At 43.2% G+C, this 19,819-nt stretch overlaps 1 protein-coding gene across 1 annotated transcript in view; it reads left to right on the top strand.

Moving 5' to 3' along the window:
- zfhx4 (zinc finger homeobox 4) overlaps nucleotides 1-19,819 on the top strand; it is a 93,369-nt gene that overhangs the window by 49,570 nt on the left and 23,980 nt on the right. The window contains 1 exon segment of the mRNA XM_025910132.1: nucleotides 5,480-5,714. Within this exon segment, the coding sequence (XP_025765917.1) occupies nucleotides 5,480-5,714 (235 nt within the window).

The following is a 19,819-nucleotide window of genomic DNA, read 5'->3' as shown; positions in this document are numbered from 1 at the left end:
TATTATTATTGGGTGACCTAAGCTAAGCTCATCCACAGGCCCCTGCACCTCATGGATCGGCCCCAGAGCTGCGATCACATGTGATTGCCAGCAGGCAGAGAAACAGGAGAGCCAATTTAGCTCTTGGAAATATTTTTCTTTTGCATTTATGAAAATGAGAGCCTGGGCAGGAGGCAAAGGAAAGATGACCATCAGGAAATAAAAGAAGGTCGGGTCAGATGGGTTCAGGTGTGCTGGGATTGCCTTGTGTTGAATCTTTAGATTACACACTGTGGCTTTGCAGGAGAGGGTAACTGCAGACGTACACTGCGTGTGTGTGTAAATTGGTGCATGTGCACTCAGCACTTTTTTTTTGTACTTCTATATGCATATTTATTTTTTGTGTCTGTGCAGCACTGACGCTGACTCTTTCTTTATCTGTGGAAGGAAGGTGGCACATACCCGGGCTCTCCTCGAGTCTTTTGAGCAGTGCAGTCTGCCAGTGAGTCCATTGGCAGCAATCTTGCGTTACATCTATGTCTTGGGGGCTGAGTGTCGGTTAGCAGTAACATGTGTTAGGGAGCTGGTAGCACTGATGGAATTCTACACTTGGCAGCCTTCCAGGCAGTACTGGTATGTGTTTAAAATACTTTCAAGGAACAATACATGCTTTTGTTGTTTGCTGGGCCAAGTGGGGCTGTTTTTGTCTCTGATGGCCCTCGGGGGCCCAGGGGATAGCACTGGAGGCTGGTGACGTTCTTAAAAAAGGGGGGAAAAGGTACAACCAACAAAACTCCCTGCTCCTCCCCAAAAAAGAGAAGATACAGATGAAAAGATATAAAGAGGTTTTTATTTTCACAATGTGCGGGGTGTACATTTGCATGCATGTGCATACTCTCAGAGGAATCAGAAACAAAACTGAATGTATGCACTTCTTTACATACGCACGCACACACATGCACACAGCACCGGTTATTAAGGCATAACCGCTGTGGCGGAGAGCTCCCACTTTCAGCATGTATTCATTAGCTGCCTGTTTCTACACTTAATGACAGGAAAGAGTCCTGTTTGTACTGAATACTCTAATTTGTCATTTGCTTTATGGAGGAAAAATGCAACCCCACTGCCTGGTGCTACTTTTGAATTTTTTTTTCCACGTTACCAGAGAACGCATCACAATCACAGGCAAAGACAAAAAAACACAAAAAACAACACGAAAAAACACCCGACCGAAATTATAGACAGATGCAAAAAATACTTATGAGATAATATCAAAAAAAAATGTGGAGTTAAAATTACTAATGCATAAAAAACGCACGCACACATTCGCACAGTCATAGAGCAAAAAAAGAAACGGTGGATTGAAATTATACCCACACGCGCTCTTTCACGTACTCGTACATGCACAGGCAGATAAAAGAAGTTGTGAGGAGATGTCTTTTGGCTTGGCTTATTAAGAATTCAGTTAATGAGGCAGCTTTGTCACCCCAGATAGAACAAATGGATACGAGACAGCAGCGCCGCTATCCTTCCCCGCAAACCCAGGCAGCGAGCCGAGGGGAAGATGTGTGTGTTCTCGTGTTTACTTGTGTGTGAGAAAGGTGTTTTGTAAACATCTCATTCTGCATAATGAATGCAGTCCTCTGTCGTCCTCAGTCACACACACACAGCAGCAGCAGCAGCAAACTGCTACACCAGGGAGCTTCCTTTACCTGTCAGACTGACTCTCCTCCCCTCTCCCAAAAACAAGTCCCAGGGTGTTTTTGCATGTGTGTGTGTGTAAGTCACTGACAGCATTGACTGTCTTGTGTTTCTGACAGCCGAACGGGAAGTCCTGAGTATTGTAATTTACATTGTGTGTGTGTGTGTGTGTGTGTATCAGACAGGCACTCCTTTAGGTTTTAATGTGTCGGCTAATGTCTGAGCGAGCACCCTGGTCGCTTTCGGTCTTCACTCGCTCAAACCTGCTAACATTCACATATATATCCACATATTTCAACACAACAGTAACATGTACATATTTAAACGTTACCTCACACGCATTTCTATTTTCAGTTTGCCACAATGATATATTTTTGCAATTCCCTGACCAGAAGAGGGATCTCTCTGTCTCTCTCTTTCTGTCTGAGCCTATTTGGGTCCACGGTAACGATCACTTGCTGCAACACCAGAGAAACACATACTGAGAGAGCCACTGTTGCTCTCATATGTGAGTTCTACTATAAATGTAACTACACGTCAGGCAGTAGTGACGTGGACGTTTGCGGTGTGAGGATTAAAGGAATTTCCGGTCACTACGTAAGTTAGCACGTAGATTTCCCGCAGAAGTCTTGAGTGGAGAGTACTAAACGTTCTCTCCGCTAGTCACACTATTAGAATTGATGCTGACAATTGACAATAACATATTGATAAAGCCAGCAATGTGGCATATTCCATGTCTGAAAGGGGTTTTATGTGTGTGCATGTACCCCCTTTTCCATCTGCCCTGTTTAGATTCACCCAGGGAGTGCTGTGTAGCTGATTTTGATTGGCCCACAGGGAGTGTTGGCTTATTTGGTTGTTTGCCAAACACTAATCCCCAACAATTAACCACCAGGCACTCTGGAGAGGTGCCATATTGACAAGGATGGCTCTTTTTGCCATTCTGCGCGAAGACGCTCGATATGATACAAATGTGCGTACAGCAAGTATACACACATACAGATCAGCAGCAGCATAAATTACAAGTAGACACACGGGGGCACAAACCCAGGAGCAGGAACAGTGTGTTTGTGTGTTTGAATATGCATTACACAGCCCACGCCTGGCAGGAGTCAAAGTGCTCCTTTAAAAGTTCATAAATCATGGATGTTCTGGCCTGTGATCACCAGACCGCCTGCATTTCAGGCCTGCGGAGTGCCAGAGAGCGACAGACAGCCCTCTAGTTTAGGTCTTAAACAAACCCTCTGGAATGTGCTGATGGGGGAAGAATTAATATTAGGTCTAAACCTATCTGGCATCCCAATTCAACCCTAAAGTATATCATTCAGCTTCTCTCAGCTGAAGCCTCACATCCTAAAAACATTACGATGTAACTTACAACAGTAAAGGATGTGTGGTGTTTGAGGCCACAAGCGCTACAATTCTCCTACTGCCATTAGGAACCAGTTTAAGCCATCAAGTATTTTCTTCTGAAGCTCTGCCTCTCCTGATAAGACTCTTAACTGTTATGGCCATGTCTGCTCACACACTTTCCAATTCTAGCGTGGTCGTCATATGGGGCTGTTCTTAACGTACTTCTCGAGGTTGTCACAAGAGGAAAGAAAGGCTTTGTTTGATTACCAGTTTTCTATTCAGTTCTAAGAGCCCCGCTTTCAGCTTCATTCAACTGTAACTGGGCCCCATTTCTATCAGAATGACGTTAAAATAAAAGTGTGTTTAAATGTCCAGATACGGTTAAGCTCAGAAAGAACCAACTCCAAGCTAATCCTGTTTTGATATTGTGGTTGTCCTAATTGATCAGAGGATGAATGACAGTCAGAATGTGTGCAACTACACGGGCTTTTGCATATGCTGTATAGCATATGGCATTGCTTTGAGAGGCCGTTTTCAACAGAAGGTACTTCAAGCACCTTCTGTTTAACGCCAGTGTTTAAAAAAAACACTGAAAAGTTCATATTGAAAGAAAAGCCATGACGTCACACTTTCTTGTTTATGCATGTGATATATGCGTGCTTGCTTCCGTAGCACACGTGTATTTCCACAGTGAGGCTCGGCAGCCCAGTTTTCCTGCGAGGTAGGGAGGGGAAGAAAGAAAAGAAGCAAAGAGAAAGAGAGAGAGAGAGAGAGAGAAAGAGCGAGGGAGGCCTCCTTTCACAGAGAAACAAAGATAGCTGTAATTAATGGCCCTGAGCTCTGGACTAGGGGAGCTTTCTTCTGACAACTCCGACTTAATTAAAACTTAAGACTTCTGAAAGGGCCTCTGACTGCGAGGGGACGTCCCACCGTCTCGTGAGAAAAACCTCGCAAGATTTCCTACAAAAGAAAGAAAGAGGGAGAGACAGAGAGAAAAGATGTGTTAGTGGCTGTAGCTATGTTGCTAATCCCTGTTTGTCAAAGGAGGAGGGGGGGGGGTTAGAACTCATACACCTGCAACCCACTCCTCCCACCACACACACACACACACACACACACACACACATACATTTTTCCAGTCTCTCTCTCTTCCTGCTCCATATAGCTTGATGCAACTATACTCGGGAGGAAATATTACCTGGCTAACTTTTCATTTGCTTCCAGAATGAAACGTCTTCCTATAGGAAGAGGTGAGAGACTCAGCAGGGCTAGCACATGCACACTTGTCATTATCTGCATTAATTCATGCATAGAACCCTGCACCTCTTTCTCACATGGCTGTATGAATAAATCTTAACAAAGTATAAACTAACCTTTGCGAGCCACCCCTGTGTCTCTGCCGTGCTATCTTCTCCTCTCTCTCTCTCTCTCTCTTTGTTGCTCTCTTTCTCTCTCTCTCTCTCTTCTCCCCTTCACAGAGGATCAGATAATAAAAGCTTGGCCTGGTCTTTTGTTTTTGTGCATTGTTCATTAGCCCGGCAGCAACAACAGAAGCACACTTGATATGCTTGGCTTGACTGGGTGTATGGGAGTAGGGCAAGGTGGGATGGGGGCTGTGCGTGCATGCCTGTGTGTGTGTGTGTGTGTGTGTACATGTGTGTGGGTGTGGGTGTTTGTGCACCTACATGCACCAAGGGCAGGGCAAGAGGTAGGGGGTAGCTTTGCATGGCTGCAATGCCATTAAAGAGGCAAGTGGAAATTAGGGGCTTGCAACTGACAGCACACATTGAATGAGAAACCCCCGCAGCTGCTAACAATATGGAGAGCTGGACAATGTGCATGTTAAAGACAAAAACAGTGTTCTGAACTCAACACCTTGTCTGACTTTTTGTGTGTGTGTGTGTGGGGGGGGGTTCAGTCTTTGCATTACTTAGACGATATCCAGTTAATTGGAAATGTTAGTCTTTAAACTAAGCTCAGCTGCTTAGAAGTTATATCTATTTCTGTTTGGTAGTTTCATGTTTGTCCATCCCTTTTATGTCTTGCCGTTATGCCTATACCTTTTTTAAATATATAGTTCTTGAAGATCTTTACTTGTGCAGTAGACTTATATAAAAGAGCCATTTGTCAGGAATCTTGCTCTCTAGTATTTTTCTTTCAGAAATACCTATAACACCACTGTAGCTAATAATGGGTCTGACTGAAATGTTGACTATTGACTTTTTGTTGGCTTTTTTAGAAACAGGCAAGTGGGATTTCTGGGTGTTTGAATTTTTGGAATTTAACCGGAAGGATAATAGAAGGAAGGTTTTTCTGGCCAAGTTTAAAATGTTACAAAGATATCAGGAAAAAAAACAATGAAGTTGCTCCTGCTTTGACATTTTTGAATTGTCCCTAAAAGGTGAATGCATCTAACCTTCAGACTCTCTACTTCTCTGTTCCACAGCATTTGCAGAAGCTGGACAGTTCGTACAGCCCGGAGTCATGTGTCTACTACTGCACGCTGTGCGACTACTCCACCAAGGCCCGCCTCAACCTGGTGCAGCACGCCCGCTCAGCTCGCCACCAGCAGAACGAAGGACTGAGGAAACTCCAGCTGCACCAGCAAGGCCTGGGAGGAGATGAGGATGGGCTGAGCCTTCATGAGCTGTTCCATGTCAAGGAGTGCCCCAGCAGCCAAGGTCTGTGCTTTTTCAACCTACTTTGTTTGCTTTAACTGTTGATACTTAAGAATATTTGTTAGTTTTAAGGCTATTTCAGTTAATACTTTGGGGATTAACTTTTTGTCACATCTTTTATTTTTATGTTTTTTCTGGTGGAGTGCACACATGGCCTGACTTTAACGTTTTGTATTGGCTTCCACTTTTGTTTTTCTTTTTGTTGTTCTTTTTTTTTTTTAGATTTTTAAACTTTGATATTAGCTGAAGTGGTCAGTTTTCTTTGTTTGAAGTCAGATCCATCAATCTTTAGTCCTTAGACTCCTCCTATCTCTTTCCCCCCTTGCATCACTCCCTCTTTCTTCTGTCAAATCTCTCTCACTCCGTACTTCATTCCCTCCTTCCTTTGGCCTTCATATCCAGATCACGTCTCTCGATACAGGCCCGTCCATTCCTCCTAATCTCTCCAAAATGAGCATACTGTTCCTATTAGGCTGCTGCTCTTATATCTGAAACATGCACACACACACATAGACATACACACACACAGTGTCCCGTGCACAGGGACATCCCAAGCAGGCAAGCAGTCAGCTTATGAAATTTCACCTTGGGAGGATCTCATAGTGAAAGGCCTGTACACACATACGTTACTCACACACATGTATGCTATGGCTGCACAGTCTCTCCCTGGAGTGAGCTTTCATTTCCTTTCTCATGACCAAAGCAATTTGGCTTTCATTTAAGAGTCTCCGTCCTGCCAGCAGCTAATAAGTGTAACAGAACTGTAAAACATTCAGAGAGACAAAAAAAAAGAAAGAAAGAAAGAAAAAAAAGATTAATCGTTTTTCTTTGAGTGGGGGGTTGGATGGTGGGTAAGGGGTTGCAGGGTGTAAGGGGAGGGGGCTGCGTTGTAATTTAAACCAGAAGACAGAGAGTCAGGGTCCATTATTTAGTCATCCCTATGTTAATGCTGCCGGGAGAAAATGAGCGCTTAACTTGTTTTTGCTTTGCTTGACCTGCAGGAGCGGGTGGAGTGGGGTGTGGTGGTAGTGCAGGGGGGAATGGGGAAAGTAGGGGGGGGTAACACATTTTGAAGAGCATTCCAGCATAGCATTAGCCCATACATCTGTCTGTGTGTGTGTGTTTAGGTGTGTGTGTGTGTGTCAGCTCATGTGTATTCCACCATGAATCTGCGCTCCCCAAAGTGTCCTGTTTATACTGTACATATACTCCCAAAACAGATGGGGGCCCAGCGCTTAGAAACATATGTGAGTCCTAGCGCGCACACACACACACACACACACACACGCACGCACACACACACATTAACAGGAGACGAGCTCCCTGTCCTGGAGTGGAGACTGCTGCTGGTGAATGTTTGGTTTTAATTACACATGGATCAAAGTTTCGGTGAGATTTGGGGTGCAGCAGAAAAGCATGCTTAGATAAATCATTACCTTACATTTTAACATAGCCACCAACCCACCCCCCTTCTTTCTCATCTCCTCTTTTTTGCCCCCCTCCCTCCCCTCTTTCTCTCTCTCCTTCTTTGTCCTGCTTATTCCTCTAGCTCCTGTCCATTTTTTTCTCCAGGCCTTTTTTTTTTTCTTTTTTGTCCCTCCCCTTCCCTTTTTAAATCTCAAACCAGCGAGCACAAGCAGGTTTTAAACCTGTCAAAAGCAATATAGCCCGCTGCACCAAATTTCCAATGTTCCACTCTTAAAACACACTAAATTTGTTGCTTGGGCCGTCATTTTATACCTTGGCTTTGAGATGGCACATGGTGAATTTCCATGAGGAAGATAGTGTAAAAGCTTAAGCGGACGCTGGCACCGTCCAAAATGCTAAGCCACTTTTCTGGATGCCCTTCTTTTGCCCACTCTATATAACTTTTTTCTGAACAACGGTATTCTTTCACAGGGTACGTGGTAAATGTTTCAAAGGCTACTTCCTTGTAGCCCATAAGTATTTGGCAGGTGTACGCAGTGAGCGAAGTTACAACCGTGTCAAGGAGAGATCAAACACTGAGAGTCAGTGGAATAAATTGAGCTTGTGTTCTTGTTCTGTAGTTTGCTAATAAAATCCGTGTTGTTGTATTTGTTGTTTATTTTTAGGATTTTTTTAACTTTTGGTTTCCGATTACAAAATAGTTCCTGTTAACGTTGCACGCTAGCCCGCCTTACGAGAAAGAAAATGTATATTGTAATCGCTTTGGGCTCCCGCAGTGATATATGATGCGAGTGGGGTTTTTTTTTTTTTTCAGCAATGGAAAATGCTTTATAGTAGGTAACATTTTCATCCAACGTTCAGTTTAAGGACCCTCTGTTTGTGTATTCGTGTGCTGTTAGTTTTCTGGGGCTACAACTCCTGACTCGAGCACTTTCTGTTCATTAGAGACTGGTATGAAAAAGATTAATTTAAGTGCTGACCGGTATCTTTCTCTTAAAGCCTGGGAGTTGGCACCAAGCCAGATAATTATAGGCTCATTTGGGAATAAGAGTTCTAATGCTCTGGACTTTATGTACATGTGAATGGCTTTCATTAAACAATTTTGATGCTGATTTTATGGCCTAATTAAGGATACGGTACTGGAGAGACACACCGCAAGAATATAGGTGTTTTGAACAAAGACAGGAGTGTACATGCAGTTCTTGTGAGCTTGTAAATGCATAGGTTTGCCGATGCATGTGTGCATTTGTGTGTCTTTGCTTTTTTCTGAGAACTTGTCGGTCTCTGTTGTCCTCTTGAGTGTTTGATTCTCAGAACCTGGGCCCAGCCAACTCACGCCTTTACCTTTGGTAAATACCATTGTGAAGTGAGTGAACTCTGTGCTCGCTTGCCCGCTTGCACCCTTGCATGTGCGGCGGTTAGCACTCCCGGCCTAAACAGCAGGAACTTTTCACCGCAATCTCTCAACTGCGTCCTTCAGAGACAAAACCCCACTGTGTCCACATTTCTGAGATAAACCGTCCCTCTCTGTGTGCAGTTAGAAATGATCAAGAAAATTGAGTTTATAAAAAAATGCCAGTTTGCATCAGAAGAGCGGGCATAAATGAATTGCCTCTCAACATGGAGGACTTAGAGGCCATTTTGCTTTGAGGGTCGTCCAAAAGTTATTAGAAAAATTAGATATTTTTTGTACTTCTCTGCGCTCTGTAATGAAGTTACGTCCTGAATGGAGCTGTTTAGTAAAACAGCTAAAAAAGAAAACTATGACAGATTGCGAGTCATGGGTATTCCATCATCGGTTTGATAATTTGAACAATTTGTTTAGCTGGATTTTTTGAGAAATTAACAACCTCTGAAGCTTAGTTGTTACAGCGATTTTTTTTCCCTTTTCTGCCAGCTCTGTCTCTCTCAACCATTTGACCATTTGTTTAACTACAAAGAGCATTTTCAGGAGGCGTGTGTGCGTGCGTGCAAGCATGGGTGTGTTTTTCTATGTGTTTCCTCGCCCATTAGCCCTGTGCTCCATCATGTGTAAAGCTCCTCATAAGCCAGACCAAGCAGAAACATGAGGCCTTTTCTGCATACTTCACTTTCTGTCTTTTTTTTTCTCCTTTCCTTGTTCCCTCTGTCCCTCTCAAAAAGGAAAGGGAGATGGGATCTTATGGAGGTAATTATGTCTGAGAATCCAGCCTGTCATCCATCCCTCGAACACCAACCCCACCACCCGCACATCTCCATCACTCTGTAAACCCCCCCCTCTCTCTCCCGACCCCAACCACTGTCACCCGACATGCATTAAAGAGGGAGGGAGAAGACCCTCTTTGTCTGAATCCCTGTTTTAAACAAAAGATCTCTTCTGACTTAGATAGACCAGCAACACTTTTATCATGTGCGTGTGGGTGCACGTGCGAGTGTGTCCAGAGCCCTTTGTTTTCTCTGAGTGATAAGGCTCTGGGACATTTTTGGTCCTAGTTAAATTAGTGTAGCAGTGCTAACCATTTACATAGCAGCTGTAGGCTAAAACCTGAGCCTAATGGACTCTTATTATCCACATATATATGGCTGAGTGTGGATATAGATGTGTGTTTGTGTGCGTGCTTCCAGCAGGAGGTGGTGGAAGCACGGCCAGTGGGAAAGTGTGCCATCCTGCCTGTTTCCGAACTCACAGACATTCCTTGTTTTAAAATGCACGCCGTCGAATTGTGTCTGAGCTAAGTTGAGGAACCAAAAAACACTGAGAAAAAAAAGAAATCATCCCATTTTCAATGTGGGAAAGAGCATCCCAAAGAGCATTTCGATGTGATGACATTGAAGAAACTTTTGAGGTATTAGGTTTTACCTCCTCCCTCAGTTTCACTTATTCATCTTATGCCTCGTTTTTTTTTTTTCCTTCGGGTGGTGGGGATGGTTTCGCCATTCCAGTGGTTGTCTTTTTTCGGAAAGGTCTCTCCTCAGACAGAAATCTATTTTCAGGGTTTGTCTCAGTAATTTGTGGCCATTACATAAACATTCATGGATGGCCAGAGGACTGAGAGAAAGGATGCAACACACACCCAGATCTAGCAAAACCACTAGAGTTAGCATAGCGGTGGCCATTTTCTCTTTTAAGTTGTAGGATGGAGAGGGTGAAACCAGATAACTAGCTCATGAAAGGACACTTCAGCCCTTTATTAGGAACAGCTTTAAGCATTCATCTATTAGATATGTACATTTAGAACTGCTCTGGATAGTTTAAGCCAGCCAGTTATAATGCATATCGATTTGCTCACATCCAGATGATTAAATGCAGTCATTTATTTTTGACCTTTTCTTCTTCATGTACCGTGACACAGGAAGTTACTTACATACTGTAAAAGGTAAAGTCCACAGATTTCAGTCAGATGGGATTCATTCCTCGCATAATAAAAACCTGGAATGTTATTTTATGTGTCCAACACGAATACAAATACAGTTTCTGGGGGGGGAACTATTCTGATGAGAGTGATGTGATTTTGCCCAAGAGGATTTTTGTAAAGCATGTAGCTTTTTATTGCCGTGCAATTAGTTGGAGACAATACTCTGCATTTTAAATCATTTGTCAAATCAAAATAAGACGCATTCATATATGTATATTATTATATTTTCGGCAAGTAGCAATTTACCCCAAATTTCCCAAAACCATATTCTCTATGGCTGAGGGAGTAAAAGATGTGGTCATTTTTTGAATAATTCCATCCAAGCAAATTATAATTACTTTGTGGTCTCTGTGTGTGCACACAGAAAAAAATGGGCAGGAGCCCGACTTGTGCCTCAGAAAAAAAAAAGTGCCTCGTTCACCATAAACTATTTTTGCAATGGTGTGTCGGGGCGGTATGGGCTCAGGCCGATTGTTTTTCTTTGAGTTGAGCAGCTCTTTGGTGTAGGGGTATTACCCCGTCTAAATTGTTCCCTCATGTTTTCCGCCAAGGTTCTGTGCCCAACACACTGACAGTTATAATTTGCAGAAATTGCGCTGATTATCTGAATTAGCATACCTGACCAATGCCACATTAGTCTTATTTACAATACAAAGCCGTGGGGCTCTGAGGACGCATACTAAATATGACTTAACCCTTTGAAGAGGGGACTGGCGTCACAGGGCCAGAACGTCTTTCACGTCAATGATATCACAAAGAGCTTAAGGCCCCCCACTCCATATGGACCTGAAAGCCTCTGGAAGACTCCTGGAAAGGGAAGTGGTGAATGCAAAGTCCAAGGACCATATTGAAATCACAGGTTTATTGCAAGTTTTCCCCTTACTCTCAGGTTCTTTTGACCTTTGTCTTCCTGTATTTTTTTTTTCACCACTTAGCTGTTCTCCCCATCTTGTTTTTCTTTTCCTTTTCCACCCCCCACCCCCACCCACCCTCTTCACCCCTGTTCTTCTTTATTTTCTTCTCCCTCACGTCTATTCTTTTCCCTCCCCAATCCCTTCATACACCCCCTGTCCATTGACTCTTAACCACAGATGGACAAAACAATGGCCCATGTCACACAGCATTAAGACAAACAATCCAGTGATGGGAGGAGGGTTGTGTGGAGCCGGAGCCACGGTAACCAGGCAATACGCTCACTGGTCCAAGCAGCCACTAATCTCAGACAGCGATGATACAATTCACAAATGGACACTGAAGGCAGCCTGTACGCACACACGCTCACAGCCACATTAAAAAAAATAGGAACATTAAGAAGTATAGTTACTGGGCAGCATTTCTGCAAAAAGTTTTCTTTTCTTGTGTCCGTCTGCACTCTCCTCTCAGTTTTTCTTCCCTCATCCATCAATGGGAGGTATAGAATTGATAGCAGGTATTGATTACCAATTGGCTAAGGCTAATCTGCTCTAACCGGAGGAAGCTTTGCACTTACAGCGGCTGTCAGTGGCTTGTCGTGTGTGTTTCTATTTGACTGTGCAGCATTACAGTAGCAGTAACAGTATTTTTTTTTTGTCTCAACTGCTTACCTACAGCATACTAATGGTCCAAAAGCAAGGCGGTACATTTAAAAGAAAAGAAACAAATAAATAAAATAATAACGGGGCTAATCTGGACATTACTTTTATTTTTTTCAGAAAAAAGGAAATGTATGTTCTGTCTGCCCAAAGAAGCTCCGAGAGACATGCCAAGTTTCACCTCCCTACCTATGTGAATAAGACCCATCTCCCTCTTGCTTCTTTTCTTCATCTCCCTAATAGGAAATTTGAGCACACTGTGTGAGATTAAAGCAGAGAATCAATGCCTTGTGAGCAATCATTTCCAGACAAATCTCTTTCATCTTTTTTTCTCTCGCTCCCCCCCCCCCTTTCTCTCTCCCGTTCGTTTTCTCTCCCACCTCCTAATGCTAACAGGGGGTCCTGTGTCATGACATCCCTTTTGCTTTTATCATGTCCTAATAACATTCTGAAAATAGAGAGAGAAAGAGGAATGTGACAGAGAAAAGAGGGTGCTGGGGAAAAAAAAGAACAAGAAATGGATAGACTGATAAAAATCCATTGAATGAGCATGGTTCTTGATTTGTGCTTTGATGTGGATGTCTTTGTGCAAATTAGACAAATATGCCCGCTGCTTTAGTCATCTCGAGGCTCTTCAAGAGATGCCATCTCCTCTTGCCATCTTTTTTTTTTTATAAAGGATCGAAAGGAGGGAAGGAGTGAGTGACAAGTTCATTTAAGGGCAAAAAAAATATACATTTCACAAAATGCAAGTGATTGAAGAGAGACAAGAGGAGGCTGAAGAGAAGTTTTTCTCGCTGTGTAAAATGATAGTATATAAGAAGTAGCCTGTATAAGGCAGGTGAATAAAACTGAAAATCTAAAAAGCTATATACATTAAAAAAATGCTTTTGTTTCTGCTTGGTTAGATGCAAAAGGTGTTTCACCTTGGTGCATAAGTCTAATGGGCAGGGATACACACATAAACACACACGCACACCTTGGCCAGACCTTTGTTTCAAAAGCAGGTTAATGGGGAGTGAGGAAGAGGAGCGTTGCAATTTTCTGCTCTTTAGGCGCCAGAGAATTCTCTCCAGTGTAAGAGAGACCAGACTCTCAGCGTAATAGGCATTTTACACCCTCATCACCCCTTGCACAGACACACACACAAACATGGACACACGTTCCCTAGAAATGCGTGGGAGTGTAATAGGCATTCTATGGTGTGTATTGCCCATCCCTAGAGAGCCAGTAAGTGTTAGACATGCATAGAGTCGGCAATGAGACAATCAGCATGCTGAAATTGAAACCTTGTCTGGAGTCACACAGGAGGGGAGGACGATGTGCGAGAGGAGAGGAGGAGAGGAGAGGAGAGGATTAACTATATAGACTGGAGGACCAGGGATAGGAGCACAGATGGCGGCAGAGCGAGGAGATCCAGAATAAGAAGAGAGGAGAGACACAGGGAGAGGAAATAGGAACTGATGTTTGTTTAATTGCCTCATAAGTGATGACACAGATAATTATGTCGAAAAAGGGATGCTCCTCTTAGGCAGGGCCAATGAGCAGCTGTATCTGTTGTGCGTGTGTGTGTTTCATGCTGTCTCTCCCTATAGCCCCATCAACTGTTGTCCCCTCAAGCCACATCAAGTATAGGACACCATTAAAGCAGTACGGTTTACGTCATATCAAATCATTCAGCTTAATTAACAGACGGGCACACACTCAAAACACACAGACACACACTCATCATTTGGAATCATTTTAATTACTCTGCAACATCATGATTATTAATATCTCTGCTTCGTATACCTGGGGATATGAAGGCGAGTGTGTTCACCTATATTTCCTGCGCTGCGCTTCCATGTGTGCAAGTGATGCTCCCTTGACTTCATATCTAATTGTCTTTTTTAATGACAATATTCCACTGTGTGCGGGCTGTATGTAATGAGTCAGGGTGTGTCAAAGTGCAGGCCTGAGCTGTCTGCTCGAGTTAAGCTCTTCCCGTCTACTGAAGAAGCCTCCAGCGTACGCACTGGCGCGCACACACACACTCAAAAAGACCAGTATCAATGTGGGAGTTCCTGTATCTGACACGAGATTAAGAGGGCCAAGCGGAGGAACGTCGAAGAACTGCCCTGTTGCATTTGCAAGAAGGAAAAAGGACCGTCCTGTCACACGCGCGCGCACGCTCAACACACACCAGCGCGAGCATCCTGTGCTGTAAGTGAGCAGTAGCCTGCCTTGCATTATTCACAGTGGCCGAGTGATCGAAGCCTGGTTCAATAACACTAAAGCGGCGCATGCTGGAGAGATTTGTCTTACAAAACCTTGACACACACACAGGCGCACATATGCTCTCACACACATTGATTTTTGGTGGTGGGAATCTCCTAGGCTTTGGACGAAAGACAGGGACGAGAGAGGGGGCTTCCCCCGTCAAAGCAAACCCCCCCATACATACACACACACACACACACACGCATCGTTGTACTCATTCTGGACTTTACACACGGATACGGTGCATAGGCAAATGCTGTAAGTGCATGTTTAATTCTCACAAAATGAGATCTGATGGATGGCGATGTCTGGCGATATCATGCATGCGAAAACGAAAGAAAAAGCCGAAGATAGGCGGCGAAGGATCTGCTTCTTAGATCTGATGGGGTTTCATTTACTGCAAGATGAGCTGATGGTAAAAAAAAATTTTAAAAAGCAAAGGAAAAAAAAAGTCTAACTGATCATATTTCTTTTTTTTGCTGACTCCCCTCTTTTGCATTTTACCATCAGGGGGCTTTTTGCAAGCCAGGCAGAAAAAAAAAAATCATGCATTGCCTGATATGTCATATCATTCTGCTGTAGTGTGTGTGTGTGTGTGTGAGTGTGTTTTTGCACAGGAGTGTTCAATTTGAAAGCCTTCACTTGATTTGAATGGAAATTTTTCTTATACATCAGCCACTTCATTCAGTTTCTTATTTTCTTCTGAGCGGCACAAGCAGCACCCTCCGGCGTTTTTGACATATTAACATGTATTGACAAGCCAGCGCTCGCATGCCTGTAAACACACAGCACAAACACACGCGTATACACACACACCTCTGTCCCCCGAAGACCTGTGATCAACCATACCCAATCCCTTGTAATCATTTGGAGCACCCACACACGCACACATACACGCGTACACACATGCATGCACATGTATTTTCAGCTTCAATCCAGAGTAATGGTTTGGGGCAGGGGCTGAAGCAGTGGGCTTCTTTCCCTTAGCCCCAGTGTCTTAAGCTGCCATTGATTAAATGTTAACTGATATACTCGGCCCTGGCAATCTTGTTAGAGCTGGAGCAGGCAGGCAGCTAGACAGACAGTTTAGGACCTGCACCCTCCTGATCAATAGCACAGATAAAGATTTCATCCATCAATGAGCTCCCAAAACAAAAGGTATCTGATACCTGATTAGGCCCGTGGGGACACACGCGCACACACACACACAGATATGAGCATAAACACACTTTTACATGGCCACATGGGCTTCAGGCACATGAAGAGATCACACACACACACGTGCGTTTGGATCAGGTAAATACTTAATTTAAAAATCTGTACATAAGCTTAAATAAGCGAACACTTCTCACCCACACACACACATTCTTTTCGCTCACTTATTTTGTCCAGAATAATACCTCTAACAACCCCATCTGAAGTCAATCAGTTCCACACCTAATGGTGTAATTACGACAGATACGCACACACGCTGAAGCGCACACCCCCCCGACACACACACATATACACAGTCAAGTTTGCAGATAAGACAGTCCTGACTTTTCCCGGATGAAGGTTAATTATGCTGTGTAAGTTCACTTAGGTGTGGGGTTGTGTTTATCCAAAGAGGTGTATATATGTGTCTATATACGCATGTGTGTGCACGTCTATTTAGATTGCACGTGCATGCCAAAGGCACCACAAAATGGATGAATCAATGTCTGGGCGACCACTACTGTTAACGTGTATCAATAATGTCCCCCCCATCTTCTTTCTCAGCTATTGTCACAAGGCAATTTGAAAGTCCAAGCCTTGCCGCAATTAAGACTTAATTATAAATCAATAAAAGAAGTCATTTGAATATTGATTTTTCCTTTTTCTTCATATTGTTAATATATTCCACACCCTGCCTGTGATTTTTTTTCCCTTCCGTTTTTGTTACAATTTTAAGGGGAATCAATATTTCCCTTTACAGTCATCCGAGAAGCGCTTTGGCGTAATTGGAGCCAAAAACACAACAGGATGTCTTGATGGGGTTTGATACCCAGAGGTGGTCAGGGGGTGAAAATGTCACAGACCCTTAAATTGTGATGGATCCCCCCCCCCCAAAAAAAAGAAAAAGAAAGAAAAGAAGAGCTAATGATACTTTATAGCACTCAAACAGTGATCTCATTTTGGGAGATTTTGGGTGACATTTGTTGTCACGATGCCAAAAACGCATTTCCATAATTTTCACGGCTGACATTTTCTTTGATATGACACTGTATCAGAGCACACTCCAGAAATGATATCAATGCACCCCAGTAACCTGCATTTCATTTGATTAAATGATATCTTTGCTGTTTTATTTTCCTGCTCAGCCATTTTGAAGGGCTGTGAGATTTTCAAGTGGCGTGTCAGGGGCCGGGAGTCTAATGCATGGAAACATGGTGCTTTCTGTTTTCTGACGGCTAGCAGAGATAAGGTAGAGATATGGCTCTAGTACTGGCTCAAATCTAAAACAGATCCTGCTTGGGGGGAAGGGGGGTGGTTGGGGGAGTTTAGAAAGTGAAGGGGGGGGTGGAGGTAGTAAGAAAAGGGAATATTATCAATCCTCTAAGTGTCTGGCGGTGTCTCTCTTTCTTTCCCTCTTTCTCTCGCTCTTTTTCTCCCCACTCTCCCTCAGTAATCTGATTTATTCGAAGCATATGTGTGCTGCTCTGTCTTTGTCTGCTTCTATTAGGGCCAGTGGGGGCCCATATGACATTGTTTAGCCAGTAATGAAATGGACATTTTTTGCATGTTTTTGAGAAAGTCAGAGGAAAGCCAACACTCCTTATTTGTAACTGTCTGCGAATACCATCTCCAGGGCAGTACAATACCATCTCCAGGCCCAGGTCTGTGCATGTGTGTGTTGCGTGTGAACATGTGTGACTATGTGTTACAGGTTCCATGTGGTCATTTTGGAGATGAATCTGAGCAACCTAATGAATATTTTGGCTTGAAGATATTTTTTTTCCTTCTTCTGTGGCTTCTTATGAGTTCTGCCATCCTCTCTGACCTTAACACATTAGAGGCCCTGATGATGAACACATTTTTCGTTTTGCACATGCCTCTATCACAAAAGACGTGTCACATATAAAAACGGTTAAGCGCTGATGGAAGCTACGTGGTGCTCGACTGAATCGCATCGGTAACAAATACAGTTACCGAAAACCATTTGAAATTAATAAAGTGACTGGAAACACGGTTAGTTTTTTTTGTCATCTTTATATGTGTAAAATACACATTTTTAAACATTTTTTTTTATCTGTCCTTTCTGTCTACTCAAATCTTCCCTTTGTTTTTCATCCAGGATTACAGTCTTGTTTTTTGGTGGCTCTGAAAGCAGATGGTTTTATGCAGCTAAAAACGGGACAGTAGCCCAATAGGATAAAGATCTGTTTAAGCATTATCCATTTGGCCACTGCCCGTCACAGGCCTATTTTAAGCATAGACACACACACACACACACACACAAACAGCCATTCTCTTAAACCATGGCAGCCATTTTATTAGATTCCCTGTTTTCAGGCCTCGTATTAGTTCTCGGAAAATAAATAAACCTTGAATACATGACAAGGACCGGTCTGGTCAGTTGAAAACTATATCTATCCTGCTCGTATCTTTGTTTACCAGTGTAGTGATGGATGGAGAGATAACGGGTAAATGGTGGCGCACAGGAACAGATGGGATAGGTATATGGACGGATAGCTGTGTGAAAAGATAGAAAAATAGATGGACAGATAGATAGATAAATGGATGGATAGCTAGACAGATGAATGAGGCAGGGAGATCTTGTTGGGCTGATAGAGTTGAGCAGGTATGCCGAGAAACAGCTGCTTTCTTCATTAGGTTCATCTATCGATCTCGGACCCTTGTTTTGTGCGTGTGTGTGTGTGTGTTTGAGGGAGAGGAGAAAGACAGCAGGCTCTGTAGATAAGTGCTGGTAATAGAACAGAATGAATTCTTATCACAGAGATGGGAAGGCCATTAACCCTCAGCTCCTAGTTCTCTCTCTCGCTCTCTCTTTTTCTCCCTCCCACCGTCCTCCGGTCTGGACCTGACAGGTTCATGTTGGCAGGTGTGTGTGATATTTCCACTATGTGTGTGAGACTCTCCAAGTGCATGCATGTGTGTGCATCTCAGCTGCCGCTGCGCAGACTGCCCTATCGGCCAGATGTTTATAATCAGGGGCTAGATAAATATTGGCCCGAGGAATCATAAAAGACCGGGAAAAAACAGAAAATAGAGAAAGAGACGGGAGGAGATGAAACAGAGGAGAAGAATCTTCTTTTCAAATTATTCCTAAATCCCTCAGTAAGCATGCCGTGCCGCCTCCTCGGTTCACCTACTCAGCCTAAGGTGATTCAAACAGCCGAAATGCAATATGGCTGTTGTGTAAGATGCAGGTGTGTGTGTGTGTGTGTGTGTGTGTGTGCACGTGCGGAGGTGTACAGTAGGTGTGTTAGCCTATTGTATAAGGCCAGGTGTTGGGGCAACTTTTTTTTTATCCACCACTGAAACTTTTGAAGTCATATTTTTGTCCTGTGAAAAACCTTTTTGTATTTGCCATTAAAGAATCATTAACACCACCCTCCACACACACACACACACAGAGACACACACACCCATCCACCCAGTGCCCACAGCACTGAAAATGAAACCCTTCTTAACACGAAACAACAGTTTCTGTCTGCGCAGCAAGCAAGACATGCAAGCCTTTAATCTTGGCTATGTTTATTCATATGATTTTTTTTTTTCTCCCCCCTCTTTTTTTTTCTCCAAAAGAGTAATAGGTGTTTTGTTAGTCGCCTGCAAGACAGCAGAGCGAGCAATTTGAGCGAAAGAAAATACAATGAAGAGTCTCAGGAAGTCGTAATTGACAACAACAAAGCAAATTTGGAGCTGCTGATACAAGCATTTTTTACACAAAAAGTCATTTTTTTCAGCTTATTCTGTCAGTTCAACTTATTGACATTCACACCAGGAGCGAATTAAATGTGACAATCCTATTGTCTGGCTTTCAGAGTCGACCTGAAACAATATATATATATATATATATATATATATATATTTTTTTTTTTTGCTGGTGTAATAAGTTTGCATGTTTTTAACAATAAATGGCTCAGCGTGGGTGGATTTGAGAGTGTGGATGGAAACGTGTGTTTGCTTGTGCTGGTGTGTTTACATGTTAGCATGTGGGCTGTGGACTTATGTGCATGAAATGCATTGAAAGCTGCGTAGGAGTAAATGTGCGTTATACGCAGAGATATTCATGGTTAGGTGTGTGTGTGAGGGGGAGAGAGGGAAAGCGGGTGTGTGTGTGTGTGTGTTTGTGTGAGTGAGTTATTCCCAGGCCCTGTGCAGGAGCTGTAGACCCTCTCTGCTGGGTTGATGTTTAGTATTTTAGACATGCTACATTAACAACATCTGGTTAAGATCTAAATGCTTGTTA

The sequence above is a fragment of the Oreochromis niloticus genome, linkage group LG9, assembly GCF_001858045.2.
Source record: "Oreochromis niloticus isolate F11D_XX linkage group LG9, O_niloticus_UMD_NMBU, whole genome shotgun sequence".
Lineage (NCBI taxonomy): Eukaryota > Metazoa > Chordata > Actinopteri > Cichliformes > Cichlidae > Oreochromis > Oreochromis niloticus.
This window is presented reverse-complemented; position numbering and strand designations above follow the sequence as displayed.